Source organism: Pteropus vampyrus, unplaced genomic scaffold, assembly GCF_000151845.1.
Source record: "Pteropus vampyrus isolate Shadow unplaced genomic scaffold, Pvam_2.0 Scaffold197, whole genome shotgun sequence".
Classification (NCBI taxonomy): Eukaryota; Metazoa; Chordata; class Mammalia; order Chiroptera; family Pteropodidae; genus Pteropus; species Pteropus vampyrus.
Window position 1 is genome coordinate 1972534 of NW_011888978.1, and position 16890 is coordinate 1989423.

The 16890-nt window shown below is 45.1% G+C and overlaps 2 protein-coding genes across 10 annotated transcripts in view; one reads left to right on the top strand and one right to left on the bottom strand.

Moving 5' to 3' along the window:
* The window catches only part of RUFY1 (RUN and FYVE domain containing 1), a 44988-nt gene extending 39864 nt beyond the window's left edge, over positions 1-5124 (top strand). For 2 of the 4 annotated variants that reach the window (XM_011371959.2, XM_011371960.2), the window contains exons 16-18: positions 2271-2319; positions 3345-3422; positions 4560-5117. In XM_011371959.2, coding sequence (XP_011370261.1) covers positions 2271-2319; positions 3345-3422; positions 4560-4703 — 271 coding nt within the window. In that variant the 3' untranslated portion in view covers positions 4704-5117. Of the gene's footprint in view, positions 1-2270; positions 2320-3344; positions 3423-4559 lie in introns of all 4 variants that reach the window. The other 2 variants (XM_023537732.1, XM_011371958.2) reach the window with 2 other exon arrangements.
* Positions 5125-7623: 2499 nt separating this feature from the next.
* Positions 7624-16632, bottom strand: HNRNPH1 (heterogeneous nuclear ribonucleoprotein H1). Of its 6 annotated transcripts, none has more exons than XM_023537733.1 (14): positions 16497-16632; positions 15903-16029; positions 14482-14637; positions 14132-14275; positions 12534-12672; positions 11419-11597; positions 11268-11339; positions 11078-11211; positions 10803-10938; positions 10351-10410; positions 10199-10258; positions 9445-9537; positions 8972-9021; positions 7624-8385 (listed from the first exon to the last, which is right to left on the bottom strand). In XM_023537733.1, exons 2-13 carry the CDS (start codon positions 15997-15999, stop codon positions 8972-8974), a joined length of 1320 nt encoding a protein of 439 aa, XP_023393501.1. In that variant the 5' UTR covers positions 16000-16029; positions 16497-16632; the 3' UTR covers positions 7624-8385. The 6 variants fall into 6 exon arrangements, with proteins under 6 accessions (XP_023393501.1, XP_011370268.1, XP_011370266.1 ...); XM_011371966.2 differs by having other exon boundaries at positions 10169-10258; XM_011371964.2 differs by lacking the exon at positions 8972-9021.
* Between the last annotated feature and the right edge of the window lie 258 nt (positions 16633-16890).

Sequence of the window (16890 nt, forward strand, 5' to 3'; positions counted from 1 at the left end):
CAGATAGGAGCTGAGGCTCGCTCGTTCAGCCTGCAGTCAACCACAGGGAGCACTGCGAGTCGAGCGTTGAGGCTCATACGCTGTACCCCCATGTCTCTCCGCCAGGTAGTGCTGAGGGAGCACAGACCCTGGGACAGTTCTCCCTGGTGTCCCAGCCCTGCCAGCACAGCCTGATAGGTCACACGACAGGTTGTACAATTTGTCCATTTGTGTGGTTATTGCATTTCCAAACCCAGTGAGCGGCTTTGTCTCCTTTGTCAGAACTCTTGGTTAGTTGCAGATGATAGAAAGCCAACTCAAACTGACTTAAGCAAAAACAGCCATCCAGAATCAGTCTCTGCCTCCCACCTTGGCTCTTCCATCTGTTGCTTACCTGACAGGTGAGCCTAGCCCTCACTAGGGCAGGATGGCATCCAGCAGGGCCGTCTCTGAGAGGAACAAAGTTCCTCTTATTCTATCGCTCCCAGACCCCAGGTCAACTCACCGCTCCCGAGTCCTGGCACAAGTATGGTAACCAAAGAGATGGGAGTCTCGTGACCAGCACAGCGCTATAGACCTGTGACCAGAAAGGCCCAGAGGTGGGGACTAACATGGGAATTCACTGTAAGCACAATAGAGAGGACACATGGGCACAAACCATGGGGTCTTTCTCAGTCTGGAAAGGTGGGTGTCTAGACAAAGCAGTGGTCTGGGTGAGGGAAGGGGTCCCTGGACAGATCGATAAGATGAGTGAGGGCTTGGTGGGAATGTGAGCTGAAGACCCTGTCCCCCTCCCCATGTCCTTCTAGACCAGCTCAGGACTGCTGACCCATCCCTTCCAAAGGCCCTGCACTGGTCTCTTCTGGCCGGTACTTGCCCGTCTCCAGCTTGAGGGGCTCCTGGAAAGTGGGCAATGCCAGCTCTGGGGTGTCTGAGACTAAACGAGCACCATGCATGGAGGCTGCTATACAGCCAGCTCCTGGGGTTTGTGGTGCTGTTCAGACAGAGGAACACCTGGGCATGGTCTGCTGTGGCCTGGTGCACATCCCCTTCTTACGTGGGTAGTGCTATTTTCTCTCCTGCTTGTCCGCTCCATGTCACACAGCTGGCGAGCAGTCAAAGAGCACCCTATCCTGGGGCCACAGGCCTCAGAAACATGGGTGGGCCCTGGTCTGGAAAAGGACCCTGCTGCTACTGCCTCACCAATTGCCAAATGCTCCCCAGCCAGCCTTGGTTCTGTCTCCCCTCTTCCTCGTGAGCCCACACCCGGAAACAGAAGGGAAGGCCTGCCCTCAGACCCCTACCCAGTACAGACACAGCTGCCCGGTCGTTGCAGAAACATCCGGGTTCTTTCCCAGGTTGTTGCCCAGGGAAGCCCTTGTGTGCTCAGGCTGCCATCTTGACCTTGGTCTGTGGCAAGTTGTGGCAGGGGTGGAGAGAAAGGAAAGGAGGAAAGGAAGGGGCTCCTGAGTTCATTTCTGAAGGCCCCACGGTTTCCCTGATGCTGGGTTTCCTAAGTCCTCCCCAGAAGTCGAGCCTGTGTCTGAGCCCTGATGCTTTGACCCTTAGATTAAGCTAATCCAATGACAGTTTAGGCTAATCTCAGCTTTTAGGAAAGGCCTCAGACCATTCTCAAATTACAAATAGTTTCATTTTATCGGGTTTAATTCTGCCAGTTTAGACCATGTTCAGTCTTGTTGCATATGGGCAATAAGTTGGAGCAAGAACAAATAATGGCCATGGCCTCTGTGCCTCCGTATTCTAGATGGAGCAAGAATAAATGGCCATGGCCTCTGCACCTCAGTATTCTAGATGGAGCAGTCAGCAGGAAAGGGGCCAGGTAGAGAGCCCTGCAGATTTGAGTTCCTGTCATGAGGGGAGGGGAGATCACACCTCCCTCTCCCAAAGCAGGTCACATGCAGGAATGGTTGCCCAAAGAAGCCAGAATCCTGGGCTTTTGAGAGATAATTGCAGTCATTTAAAAACTGATTTTAGCATATGTGCTGCCAAAGCAAGCACCATGTAAAATTTCGAAGTCATTTTCAACCCTTACAGGCTAAACAGTCTGTTTTTGGCCAGATTCAGTCCCCAGGCTCAGCTTCAGACCTCAGCATACATGAGCCAATGAAAGTTGAGGTGACTGGGATTATAAAAAGGAAAAAAGAAAGCATTTGGAAACAACTTGGGTGGTTGTACTCCTTCGAAGTTGGTACCCTCACAAAGCCAGTTGCTATGAGTTTGCTTTGTTAAAGAGCCTCTCACTGCTATGAGTGATCTCTACTTTTTTTAAGGTCAAAGCTGAAGATGGAAGACATCAAGGAAGTCAATAAGGCACTGAAGGTACTGAATTGTTCATGTTATTAGCGTAAGAAGCACTCCTTGTGTCAGTCAGCTCACACTGACACTCTGCATACGCCTGGGTTTTCTCCCAACGATGGGCACCACTGAAGCCCTGAGCAGGGCAAGTGTCTGGACCATTTGGAGGAGGGCAGAATTACACACCACTTAAGGAGCATGCGGACCAGGTGACCCAGTGCAGGTGCAAAGCTGGGCTGCTAGGGTGCGGACAGTGGAAAAGGAGCCCGAGCTACCTCCCCCTCCAGGGCAGTTCAGAGAAGAGACAGACCCACCTGTGGTGGGAGCTTCAGCCCTGGGGCCTCAGCTGGGTGGTGACGGCTGTGCTTGACAGCCACTTAACTGAGGTGCCCCCTGCTAACACCAGACCTAATCACTAGGTGACTCACGACTCGCCTCCTGAGTGCATGCAGGTCAGAGGCAGCAAAGGCTAACAGCACCTGGTAGCACCTGGACTTGGCATCACCATCCACGTGTCTTTTACCAGCCCTTGTAGCATGAAAGCTCATTGTGACTGCTGAGGTGCCTGTATGTCCCTGCACTGACGGCTGACAGCACCAAAGGACAGAAATCACATGAGACTCAAGCCTTTCTCAAAGCCTCAGCTGCCTCCCACGTTGCTCTGAGCCTCAGAGGCATTGGTGCATGTGGGCAGCAGCTTCCCAGGCACATGGCCCTGTCCCGGCAGGGACTACTGTGCCAGACTGTCCTAGTCGGACTGACAGGGTTGGCCCTTTTCCCTCCATGTTCAGCCAGGGATTGGGGTTGCAAGCAGACCCTGATTCTGGTTATCTCAGCTGTTTCCTGAAAGGGGGTGGGCAAGTCTTAGGCCAACAGGAGGTTGTGGAAGCTGGGAGCCTAGAGCCACAAGGCAGGGCCCCTCTGCAGTCCTGAGTTCTAGCTGTGCTCGGTCCTGAGGCCACACCAGAAGCAGTCCTTCAAAAGGAATCCAGGTGCTATGAGGGACAGCAGCTATTGGGAACAGAGCCATCGATGTTCTTCTTTCCTAGGGCCACACTTGGCTGAAAGATGATGAAGCAACACAATGTAAGCAGTGTGAGAAGGAGTTCTCCATCTCTCGGAGGAAGGTATGTGGGCTGGCCCCTGCATCCACCCAAAGCCCCACTGGTGCCCGCTGGACCTCCCTCTTAAAGGACCCTTGGGGCCAGGCCCACCGCACTACGGTCACACCCACTGGCCCATGCAGACAGCTTCCTCCCAGCCTGCCCCCTTTCAGAGGGATCTGTCCAGTCAGTCATAGGCTTTGTCCCCACCAGTCCTTTCAATGATTGGCAGATTTCTTTAGGAGTTAGGGCTGCTTGTGTGCACAACTGTCCCAGGTAAATGTTATCATTGAAAATTCTGTCATCAACAGGACTAAAATCTGCCTAAGTTAGTCAAAATCAGGACTTAGGAGCAGCCAGGCATCCAAGTGGCACCAAAAGCTCCCAAGCCACCTGGGCGGGATACTCGCTCCCTGTGAATCTGCCTCTGCCTGTGTAGCCTGCCATAATGTTCCAAGAACAGAAAGTCCCAGGCCCAGCCTTGGGTCCAAGATTAACGGTCTTAACTGACCAATTGAGCAGGACAGGGGCAGGGTACAGATCCTAAGCAAAATTGGGCCACACTACCATCACCACCCCATCCCCTACTACGTGGGTACATGTTCTCACTTGCCTATTAAAAGCCTCTAGAAAAGAGGAAGCAAACCTCCCAAATTTTAACCAGAACTAGAAGCAGCCCTCCTGAGGCTGCCTTGGCAATCATCCCTGTTCACAAGGCCTGGCTGTCCCCACACCTGACTGGCCCAGTCCATAGTCTATCTACTAGCCCAGTGGGGATGGGGCCAGGCCAGTTGGCAGGAGTGATGCACAGAGCAGGGAGGAGCAGAGGCCACAAAGGTCCTGGGCTTGGCATCGGCCATACATGGTGCCAGGTTTGTGGCAGCTCTGCTTACCTAGCAAGATGCCCCCTCAAGAGGGGCCTGTGAGGCAGCCGTGGGTCAGCACCACCAACGCAGCAACCACAAGATAACCTGGGCTGTCAGGTCTAATAACTTTAATCCTGCAAGTGCACTCTCTGGATTTTACAGGAACATAAATATGGAAACGAGAGGTTTAGAACTCCTTCCAAATTGGGACATGCCTCTGGGGAAAGGGTTGGAAATCTGGAGTAGGTGTGGGGACTCCAGGAGTGTGGCATGTCCTCTCTTTTTTGTCCTCTAGCACCACTGCAGAAACTGTGGCCACATCTTCTGCAACACATGTTCCAGCAATGAGCTGGCTCTACCCTCCTACCCCAAGCCCGTGCGTGTTTGCGACAGTTGCCACACCCTGCTCCTGCAGCGCTGCTCCTCCACTGGCTCCTAGGGCCTTGGGACAGTGCCAGACTCATCGGGGCTCAGGATACTTGTTTCCCAAGAGAATCAAAGGGAACGGTAAGGTCCTTGGCCTGCTGCTGGCACTCTGAAACACACTGCAGGCCACCGGAGGTGTGCACCTTTCTTTCAGAGTCCTAAGGAATCAGCTGGAGTGATACGGCCTTCTCACTTGGCTACATTACTGGTTTAGTGTCAAGTGTAACTTCGTGGTTTTGCTACCATCATTTTTCACTTTTCAAAGAATTAACCTATTGGGCAGCAGTCGTACTGGTGTAGTGAGTAATCCAATCCTCTCTGCCACTGCCCAGTGTGCCTTCCCTGCTCCAGAGTCAAGATGTGCCATTTCACACCCTCATCAAGATCTATCATTGGTCCTGCAATAAAGTCATTTTTCACTCTGGTGCAGAAAATGTCAGAGCTTGCATTAACTTCATAGTGTTAGAGGACACCTCAGAGCAATCTAGGAGCCTGCGAGTTCTGGGGTACAGGTTATACTCTGCCCAGGTGAGCCAATGACAAGTTGGGCCATTATGTTCAACAGGCACAGGGAAAAGTAACCTTAAACCTATCACTGAAGCTCAAAAATTGCCCCCTTACCTACTAGGGAACTGGTAATAGATGACAGATGGGGATGCCTATGGGGAAGCACCTGTGGTTTGTATTTCAGAAGCAGTGCTAGGACAGGTGTTCTCTGTGAACTAAAAACTGGCTCAGAGCCTTCTCCATCTGGAGCCCCACCTGAGCACATGCTCACTGCCAGACGGGAGTCGATAGCCCTGGATGTTCAGTTTAAAAAACCGAAATGAGATGCTGTCCAGACTCATCAGTCTACCCGCCCTTGTCTACCCTTCAGTGGACTCACCCCTAACCCACCACCCATCCCTACCTCCCACCAGTCCTCTGGCCTCTTCCTTCTCGGGCAGGCACTCCCTACAGAAGGCTCAGGTTCCCCACCTGCTGCTCTCCCCTGGACACAGGAGACATAGGCAGTCCCCTGAGATTAGCTACCAAGATCTGGTGCAGCCAGCCTCCCCAATCCATGCTCCAAAGCCACGTGCCCTGCAAGCTGCAGGTTTTCTAACCCTGGTGGGGGGTGCAAGGGAGCCCAATTTTTCCCAAATAATTTACATACTGCTACACGACCCCAACCCATCTGGCATCAGATACACCTATGTCTTCAAGGCACTCCATTTGGACTCCAGCTTCCTGGGGGGTTCCCTTAAGCAAGTCACTTCTGCACCTTAGCTCTCATCTGTACATACAAAAGCAAAGTGACACCTTCCTACTTCTGGTTGTTCTGACAGCTCAGTATGACGTCCCCATCACCTGCCATACTGCTGCTCTTCCCTCTATCACACCCATTTTCTCCCAACTTCACCTCCTACCCCATCCCCAAATGTCCAACAAGCATTTCTTGCAGTCTTTGTGCAAGTTGCCAATATTTGACTGCATAGGAGGAAACTTTCTACTCAGACATCAAATATTCTAGTCTGGTAACCTCCCTAACCCCTCTTTCCCAGAGGAACAGTTGGTCTAAGGCAGTGCTTCTCAAGTTTAAGTTGGTTACCTGGGGGCAGAGAGGGAGCTTTGTATTAAAATGCAGGTAAGAGGGAAGAATCCAGTCATTTCTAACATACTCACAGGTAGAGATGCTGGTCCATAGAGCACGAGGTTTCTAAGCTGCTTTTCAAAACCTAAATGGTTCTGAATTAGCTCATCAGCCTTACTAGTTTTTCTCTTCCATGTTTTCCAACAAAAATGTCCCTTATATAAAATAAGTTACTTGAAGGATTCAGAAGGGATCCCTGAACTTGCTAACACCAGGCACCTCCGATCCAGATGAGTAACTCGGCCAAGATCTAGCGGGGGGGCAGGGGTGCAGTACCACTACCATGTAGCTCACCACCACATTCACACTGTGCTCTTGAAAATTACTTTCAACCTGCTGGAGAAGCAGCATGGTGCACTCCAAGTACCACCTGCTCTGTAGCCAGAGCCGACAGTGTAGAGCAGTGCTCACCAGCAGGGGGCACGCACAGGTAAGTGTCTGCAGGGCCTCTGTAATCATACAGCCCCCATTAATCTCACCCAGAGAGAAGCGCTTTGGCACCATCACAGCAGTAAGATGTACACATGGAACTTCAAACAGTCCAGGCCTATCTGTATCTGCAGCTCAAATTCCAGATTCTACTCTCAATACAGCTACCTTGAGTGGAGGAATGAATGGCAGCTTCCCAACTGCAGTTTAACTAGCTACTGAAGGGCTTTCTGCAACTACACCTTCAACTTCCTAACGCCAGCGTTATTTCACAGCAAATGTCAAATGTGAGTTTTAATCTGCCAAAACAAATAGATCTCTATTACTGATTTAAACTAGTCACTTTTACTCTCAAATGCATAGTAGTTTACCTTAAAAACTTTATAAGAAATGAATTTAAGTGGACGTGATATTTAAGATTATTATTCAAACCTCAACTTGAAAGGCTTCTATGAGCTGGCTCCTAAAATAGGCCTCATATAAACAAAATGCCATGCGAATGGGAAGGGTGGCTCCCACCACCCCTTGCCTCTGGCACCTCCTCCTCAGTCATGCCTGGAGGCCTCCATGGACATGCAGAGCATGCAGTGAGGGAACTTCCACCTCTGCTTTGTGCAAGTACTTAGCAAGTCAAAGGCTGTACAGAGACTGTGGCCTGTGCAGCCAGACCAGACACCCGGCCTCTTCCACATGGCCCCAGTGCTGTTTACCTTCAGTCGTACCGGAGGAAAGTCTGAAGACATCTACAACAGCCTCAACTGCCGGCCTCTCTGCCACAGCCAGACACGTGGGCCACTGTCACCTATGCCCTAGGCAGGAATAGAGCACCAAGAAACAGTCCACGTGACACTGAAGCACAGACAAGACAAAGTGCAATTTTTAAAAGGTTTATTTGACAAGTTTCACTTAGCGCAATACACCTAAAAGGAAATCACAATACAATGTAAAGATTTAAATCAAGGCCTCAGAATTTCATACAAACACCAAGACCAAAATCCTAAAGTATTGGTATTGCGTCTCAAATTTCCCCATTAACTTAAAAAAAAAAGCTTAAACTTACGTGCCTTAGAAGTTATTAAATGAAACTAGAATTAACAAACATGCCAAATGTTTCACTTTTAATTGTAGACACAGCTCCTATAGTTTTACAAAAAAAGCATGTCTTATTCAACATGCACCCAAACAGTGTTCAATGTAATGTGATGTAAGAGCAACATTTAACATAATTCAACTGCTTTAACCTAAATACACTTACTGCTTAAGTACATCCTACAATAGAACTAACTTGAGAAAAGCTAAAAATTGTTTAACAGTTCTAGTTTACTCAACTTAGCTATTACATCCGAGATGAATGTTTGTGTTCAAAAATACTGAACCTTAAGTCTTTAAAACAATCCTGATTTCCACTGAGAGTAAGCATAAATCACAAGCTGGTATTGCAAAACTGTTAAACTTGAAGTTTTTTTTTTTTTCTTTTAAAAAAATGCTGCCCAAGAGTCAGTGATCGGGGTCAGTTACATCCCCCACCCAGCACTCATACTAGACACGCCAGACACCCCCCCCATCCCATTCACCCCCACCGAGGCACGGCTCTCGCTGCTGTAGTAGCTGCTGCTCACCGCTTCCTGGCTGCCTGCAAAGAGATCAATTTGACAAGTCAGAAGTTTCACATTGTTAGGCCAAGAAAAATATAGCATTCCATAATAAAAAGATTTAAAAAGTATACGAGTACAAACGGCTGCTGTCCAAGTGGCGAGAAGCATGTTTGGGAAAGGGGACTCCCGACTCCAAACAAGTCTCAATTAACCCCTTTTCTCTGCAGTACCAACTTGTCAGACTTGTGCTATCATTTAAGCGGACGCTTCAAGATCAACATGGAAAATTAAGTTTAAAGGAAAACTAGTGTTTTTCAAAAATTGCAAAATTACTTTGTTTTTAAAAGCTAAAACAAGGCATTTTAAAAATAATTTACCATAAGCATTCACAATGTGTCCATCAAATGGCATGTATAAATAGGGAGCACAGGGGCAGTCTCTTGCTTTTCCTATTCATGGTGGGCAGAAAGTGAGACGACAAAGTGGGGCTAAAGGCAACTCACTGTACCCAAAATGGCAGCCACCATGGAGTTAAGTCAGAGCCATTGACTGCTATAGAAAAATGTTATCAAAACATATCAGTATTTGCTATGGGGAATTGATATTTTTTGAGAAAATATTTACCTATGCAATGTTTGATTGAAAATCACTGGAGTTTTCCTGTAAAACTTGGTCTGCAAAAGGATTTTGTAGGGTAAGACTATAATACCAAATCACCATTTAGACCAATTGAAAAAATAAAACCAATCCTAAGTTAACTACTAAATACAGTCCTGAACCCAACCACCATTATTTTAAATTCTCCCTCCATCTAAAATGGATTTAATGCTAAACAAGAAAAAGTGTACTGTTTTAAATAAATGCAAGCAGATATATTCTAGCTCAACCTTATTCCAAGTTGTAACAATGACTATTCATAATTTATAAAACACTTTCCCCACCCAATCATTGGTTCTGAAAAATTAACCTATTAAATTCTATTAGAATCAAAAAGCATCCATTTTAACAACCCAATTTCACTAAAAAAGGAGCCTGCATATTCCCAACTAAAGAAACCCATCTAAAATTTATTCCAAGTATATTAAAAACACACTTACCATATCCGCTCATGCTGCTCTGGCCACCATAGCCACCTCCATAGCCACCACTCAGCTGCTGGCTGGCCGGGCCACCGTAACTGGACTGGTTTGCTGTTAAGTTAAGAGAACATTAGAACCTTGTTTCCTATGTAATGTGGTACCTGGTGGTACCGGGCTTGTAACTCTAAAATCTATAATTTTCCAGTCTTGACCTTACTATAACCCTTAACCTATTTTCTACAACCACTCTCTCTTTCTAGTCATCACTTGAACTAGTCAAACATTTTTAAAGGAAATGGCCAAAGGTATACATCAGCAGGACTAAATCCACGATTCCATAGAGGCATTTTGAGACCTTATGAAACTGCTTAACTGGATTTAGTGGGTTGTTCCCCATGATATATTAAGGCTATGTCAATACATGGGTTCTCGCTGAACACCTGATTATGCCCACCAAATTATACCCAGAAATTTGTTATTTCGATTCTGTGCTCTTTACTAAATATTAATTTTAGACTTATACTTTACAGACAATTCAACTAGTTTCTTTCTGTAACGCCCTCCCCCAAAACTACTTAAAAATTATCTAGTCTAAGCTTTATGTAACTCACAAGAATTTAAGCCAGATAAAATTCAAATCCAAACTTCCTTTGCCTTAATTATGCTAAACTCATTAAATAACTTACATATTCGACTTATAGATATAAATGTTTTGGTTTTTAAAAAAACTAACGATATTTACACAAGCCCATGCCTCCCATCATTTGGCTACCATAAGCACCACCGCTTGCTCCTGCTGTAGAATTCAAGAAGAGTTCTACATATCTGTGTTCTGAAATGAGAGAAAAGGTATACAAGGTTAGCTTAAAAAAAGGACACTAAAGTGATATTTACACAAACCCATGCCTCCTAGCATTTGGCTACCGTAAGCACCACCGCTTGCTCCTGCTGTAGAATTCAAGAAGAGCTCTACATATCTGTGTTCTGAAATGAGAGAAAAAAAGTTTGAAAGTGCGTTGGTGAAAGAAAACAAGCAAAGGTCTTAAAACAAGTAGATTGGTGAACTTGAAATACTCTTTTGGGAAGTCTAGTAGTCTAGCTGCTTCTCTCAAGTAGTTTACTTGAGCTACGTATATAGCTTTCAAAAACTAGCCTTTCGTTTTAAAGGTTCCCCTACATTGCTTTAATTAAGAATATACTTTAAATCAATGTTCATAAATCCTTCACACTAATTTTAAAAACCTAAAACTTTTTAACACATCGAAGAGCTCACCTATTATCAGTGAATTTTTCATACACCCTATTTCTCTATCACAAATGTTAGTCACACAACCACCACACCTGTGTAGAGTCCCCAAGATACTTAAATCACTTACGCATGTTTGCTTTGTCTTTCGACATAGCTGCCACAGCATCTTCATGAGTTGCAAACTCAACATCTGCTTCACCAGTTACTCTGCCATCAGGACCAATTTCAATATGTACTCTCACAGGGTTGAGCGGTGAAAAAAACTAAATACAAGGTATTTCAGAGAATCCAGTCAACTTTCGAATGTTACCAAAAAACTAACAGTTTCACTTAAGCAGACTAAGAACTAAATTTTTACTGCTATACTGAAATAGCTAACTTGTGAGTTCATCTTACACTTACATTATAAATGTCATTCTCAGTGGCTCTGTAAGGTAATCCCCGCATGTGTACACAGTGTCCTGTTGTGCTCTGGAAAGTAGAGCCACCATCCCCGTATCTGTGGTCAGACATTCCTGAAAAACAATAATTGAGGTCTAGATGGACAAGTGTGTAAGTATCCTTCAGTTGAGAAATTCAATTCTTACCTTACCTCTTCCAAATCTATCTGACCCAAATCCATAGCCATCATTATAGCCATTATAATCATCATAGCCTCCATAACCTGAAAGACAAAGAGTACAATCAATCAAACGAAAACACACAAAGAACCACTCTCCTGACACCTGCATATTCTCACATACCTCCACCATAAGCACCACGCCTCATCCTTTCAAAGCCAGCTCCCCTGCCGATGCTGTTATACCCTCTGCCAGCCCCAGGCCTGTCATAGGGACCTGGCCGCTGCATGGCCATAAGCTTTCGTGGTGGGTCATAGTGAGTTCTAACTTCAGCTCGACTGCTCTTAAAGATTTCGATATACCTAAAGCATTGTTCACGAGGGAAGGGAAGGGGGAGGGGAGAAAAAACATTAGTTCACATCATACAGGTATTTAATTACACAAGAAAACAATGTAGTCATAGCCATGAAACTGACTAATATTTAAAGCCAGATTTCTTATTTGCACAGGCAATGACCAGAAATTCACTCAATTGTACAATTATTTTATGTAATCTTTACAGAAAACTCACTCCTCTAAGGCAGAGAGCCCAACCTTAGGGGTAAGAGAGGAGTTACTGTCAATTGTCTTAGGAGGGAAAGAATTCCACTCAACTTTCAAATGTGTCTTAAATCCTTTGGCAGCATGTATAGCAAGTGGGCTAAAAAGCCAGCCTCCACCAACCTTCTAAAGCCCACACTACACATTTCCTTTCGCCAATACCCCAGCCTATGCTTTTAGTAGGAATCAGCATAGGTAAGCGCATGCTTCAATGAAAAATAGTCACAAGCAGAGAGAATAAAACCTTTTGTGACAATTTCTTGAAAGCTATGCTTATTAATACATATGCAGAATATTTATACAGCAAGAAAAAGTTTGTTGCATTTCAACTTTAAAAACAAGATCAGAAAGTATCACATTTTCTTATGGTAATATTAATTTACTAGGTGGGTGTTATTACAGCTAAAGCCAGGTTTGCATTACATTTTTTTTAAAGCCATAGTCTCTCAACTACATCGATTAGGGTTATTTAGAAACCTTATAAATTGTAAAGCAGACCAAATTAACTGAGAATTTCAAAACCTAAAATTTAATCTAAATGCATTATGGGACTTTGACATAGGAAAAGTTTGATAACTGTGGCCAAACATCAATTAATTGGGACTAGAAATAGATTTCCTCCTTCTAAGCAGAGAGAATATGGATTTAATTGTTTACCATAAGAAAAGTGACAAATCCAACCAACCATCCATCCCCACCTGTGCCCTATTCTTTCCTTGTGTTTCTTTAGAGCCTTTTCAGCTATTTCCTGTGAAGCAAACTGCACGAAGGCCTCCCCCGTACTCCTCCCCTGGAAGTCCACCGGCAATGTTATCCCATTTGGCACGATTTCCAACCCTTCAACCCAAGGACAAATAACCCCAGTAGGGGGGCAATATTAACATCACAAGCCCAGAAATGATTCTTCTTATAGCTTTAAATAAACCAGAATTTTAACTTAGGTGAACGGTATGTTTTCAACAAGTACTCGTTAAATATGCATTGCAGTAATATGAAGTTCCATTATTACTAAGTATAACTCAATTCTTAACACATCCCATGGTATGATATATAAGAAAACACTTGCTGGACGGACACAGGATGCATTAAGAATTCAACAATCATGAACACTTATCTATGCAACTTAATGTTGAGAATTATACAAGGATTTAATAAAATTTCAAGCATTAAATACAACAGTTTTACTAAATTCAACACACCTTTTACCTTATTTTATAATTTAATGTTTAAGTTAGTGGAACTTCAAGTACAAAAAAATTTACACATTTAAACATTTTATATACAAATTGAAACAATGCTTAAAGTAATATCATTGACAAACATACAATCTAAACTTTCAACAAACAACTGATCTACACAGCACAATCATGCACTCTTATGCTCTAACAGTAGTATGATTCACTTCTGGAAATTCCGTCTATGAAAAATCCTTTCCGTGGATACATTCCCAAGCTTACAAAAAGGGCTTAAAGCACTTTCCTAGAAGATATGAAATTATGTTCATATTTAACGTTGACAGATAGCATTCAATTCTCACCAATTTAGACAAAACAATCAAAACAGACTTGATTTCAAAAATTCTGGCAAAATACAGGACTTGATACATATCTAAAAGAATTTTAATACATACTACACTAAACCATGAAAGGATTTCTTGTTCTTAATTCCAATTTATCACATCATAAATATCAATAGTATAAGATATGATCTAACACTCTGCTAAACATGCAATTTTATCAGCTCTTCAGCATAAAAACATTCAAATACTTTAGGCCCAGAACAATTTCAAAACACTTTCTATATTTTAGATACTAAAATTATACATTTAACCTACTCTTAGGCTGACTCTAAGTTTATAATTCCCTGGCTAAACCAGTTGCTTCCTTAAGAGTTTTTCTGCATAGAAAGTTAAAGATACTGTGTCTTACAACACAGACACCTGCCATAAATTACAACCGCCTAACTCGTACTAATCTAATGTTAAGGGATCTTACCTTTAACTTGAAGTACTTTGCTGAACAGCATTGTGAAGAAAGTAGTTAAGCTGTTGAGGACAATCCTCAAAGATCTACTCTGAACTACAATACTAAATATAGGCAAAGTTAGCATTTTGGAAGTACTTAATTTCCACCTTTAAGATGGGCTTAAATTATTTGAAGGTCTCCAGGAAGAAGAAAACATTTATTCATCTGCATATATATACATATATACTCATAACCTCTTTAAATATCTAAACTACTCAACTTTTAGGAAGCTAGCCGGAACTCACTGCTCAGCAACAAACACGCCTACATACCTGAGAAGAACTGAACAATTTCTTCCTTGCTACATCCAAAGGGGAGTCCTCTAAGCCGCACAAAGCCATCATTGGCCGTGTCAGGACTATTTGGACCAGTATGCTTCAACACCCAATCCATTTCAACGTTGTTTGACTTGAATACTGAAAGAGGTGCTTAGAATTAGTCAATTTTGGAAAATTAGAGAACACAGTTCAGACTTCCTGGGTCTTTAGATAATCTAGGAAGAGCTGCCACAAACTCCCTTAGATGACCATTTCCATGCGGTCAAATACCTAAAATTCAGAAGGGGTAAGATAGAGTTCTATGTAATATTTATTTACTGTTACTAGGGCAACATAAATCAAACCTTCAACATATCTGTGTCCCATAGTTTCTCTGTCTTTTTTCAGGGCCAATTTGACTTCATCTTCTGATTCAAGTTCAACAAAAGCCTCGCCACTCGGTCTGCCTTCTCTGGTGTAGATGAAACGAATACCTTGAGCCCCATTTTGAATTTTGCAGTCTGGAAAGAAAACAACCGTTAATACAGAATTTAATACTAAAAACCACCTCTGGGTGATACAGATGAAATGCCTATTCAATGCCCCCACTACAAAGCAGATCAAAAGCATAGCCTGCCAGAACCAAGCAGTTACCAACTCCTAGGGTCTCTGCACTAATTAAGCAGTTAGCCTCTCCAGATCAAACTTTACTCCCTAGATGATAGTCCCAATCCTTCAATGAAACCCATTATTCAAAGCAGTTACTTAACGAATTTGACTGTAAGTTCTTTCTATCCAAATGTCTCCATTAACATCATTTGTAACTTTTCAACAAATTAAGTCTGGACCCTGTTTTTTTAAAGCATTTCCTGGATACGGTTTCAAGTTTTGGTCCTGGGGCCTTTGATCTTTAATACATTACTAGCAACATAACTCCTTCAAATCCAAATTGCAGGTCCAATACTCACCTGAAAGGGGATCAATGTTACCAAGCTAAAATGCTCCAAGTTCCACAGCTGAAGCCAAACCCAGTCTTGCCCCTTGCAAGGTGGCTTCCAGTGTACTTGGTTCTTGTTTTACAGGTCGTTTTCCGTTACCAACGCTTAATTCAGATAGTAAGTCAATACTACAAGTGTCATTCCAAAACCTGTAATTTCTTCCAAATCAATCTTTATTAGTCTAATCTTACACTAATAATGAGAACAAGGACATTTTGGTAGAAATTATTCAGGAAACCTATGTACCGGGAGAGGAAAAAAAAAAACTACACAGGCAAGTAAACTTCCCTGGGCAGATCAAGAACTAAATGAACTCTTCGATTACCAAATCTTGTTAGGAAAGTTTCTGCAATTAAGAAGTGACGATTGAACTTGCCTCTTTTTTAGGCCGTATCAAAATTTGAAAGTTAAAAAGATTTTGAATAGCATTATTATTATTTGCCCAGCTACTAGGCAATTTTCTTAAGATTGAGGAGGAAAACTCATTTATCATTTCGAAGTGAATCACAAAGGATTAGCTACTGCTTAAAAGTAAACAAAAAACCCGCCAGAGGCGAACTCCCCCCCAGAGAGCCCCGAGAGCCGGAAGGCGGGGCTTTTGTAATTTCCATTGCGTAACAGCGGCCTCCCGGGCTCGAGCAGCCCAGCAGGAACCGCTGATGCCCGCGCCCCACCAGGGGGCGCCCCAGGGCCGGGCCCGGCGGGCCCGGCCCTGCCCGGCCGCCCCGCCGCCCGCCCTCCAGCAAAGAGACCCGGGCTGCGAACTCCCGCCTCCGCTTCAAACTCACCAGAAAAAAAACGCTGCACTTCGTCAGCTGAGCAAGACCAGGGCAAGCCCCGAACCTTCACCACGAATCCCTCTCCGCCTTCGGTACCCAGCATCATTGTCTCAAATGGGTACTCGGTCGAAAGAGACTACAAAGCAGGAATAAAAATCAGACCTAGGAAATGTTAATCCGCCCGCGAGACGCCCCCCGAGTCCACAGCGCCTCAATAAAAGTCGAGTCCGTGCGCACGTCCCAACCTTGACGACTCCGACACCCAACGTCCCCCTTGGCCAGCGAGCGGGCCGCCAGTGCAGCCCTGGGCACCAGTTACCCGAAACCCAAACCGCAGGGGGCCCGGCCTGGCGCCAGCGTGGAGGCAGGGAAATGGCGGCCGCGCTTCCGCTCCGCCTCCTCCATCTCACACAATAGAGTCGGCGCGGCCTGCAGGCCCCAGCGGCCCTGCTACCGCTCCGCAAGCCATTCCTGTCTCCAAGCGGCAGGCCGCGCCTTGCCAAGGCCCTCCGCCAGCCTCTACGGAGGGCTAGGGACAAGCAATCCTCGCAAAAACAGCATCTTCAGCAGCCACTGGGAGGCAAAAATCGAACAAACACTCACCGGAATGGACGGCTTCAGCGTGGCTGAAAAGAAATGGCCAGCGGGCGCCTGCGCAACCTAAATAAGGCCCTTTGAACAAGCTCTGCGCATGCGCATCCAGGTGGCCGCACCACCCCCTTGCGTCACACAGAGCTCACACGCATGCGTACTTTCAGGAGCCAGCCCATCTCCAGCCAGCAAGTTATTATGCACAAGCGTTTGTGGCTCAGCCCCTCCCACCTGCATAAACGCGCCAGGCTTTTTTGCGCCTGCGCCTTGCGCGATTATTGAACATCGGGCCTCAGCGGTTTACAATTTAATTTCATGCGCATGCGTCTTCCTTCAAACCGTTCTTTCGCGGTACCCGCCAGACTGGGGGAGGGGAATGGCGGCAGTTAGTTTCCTATGGGGACCG

What these genes read in the sequence shown, in the direction of transcription:
- HNRNPH1 (XM_011371962.2), bottom strand. Translation starts at nt 15,999, where the DNA reads ATGATGCTGGGTACCGAAGGCGGAGAGGGATTCGTGGTGAAGGTTCGG. An exon ending in AAGGAAAGAATAGGGCACAG is followed by an intron (nt 11,598 to 12,533) that starts GTGGGGATGGAT and finishes ACAATGCTTTAG; the next exon opens with GTATATCGAAATCTTTAAGA. An exon ending in AGCAAGCGGTGGTGCTTACG is followed by an intron (nt 10,259 to 10,350) that starts GTAGCCAAATGC and finishes CTCTCATTTCAG; the next exon opens with AACACAGATATGTAGAACTC.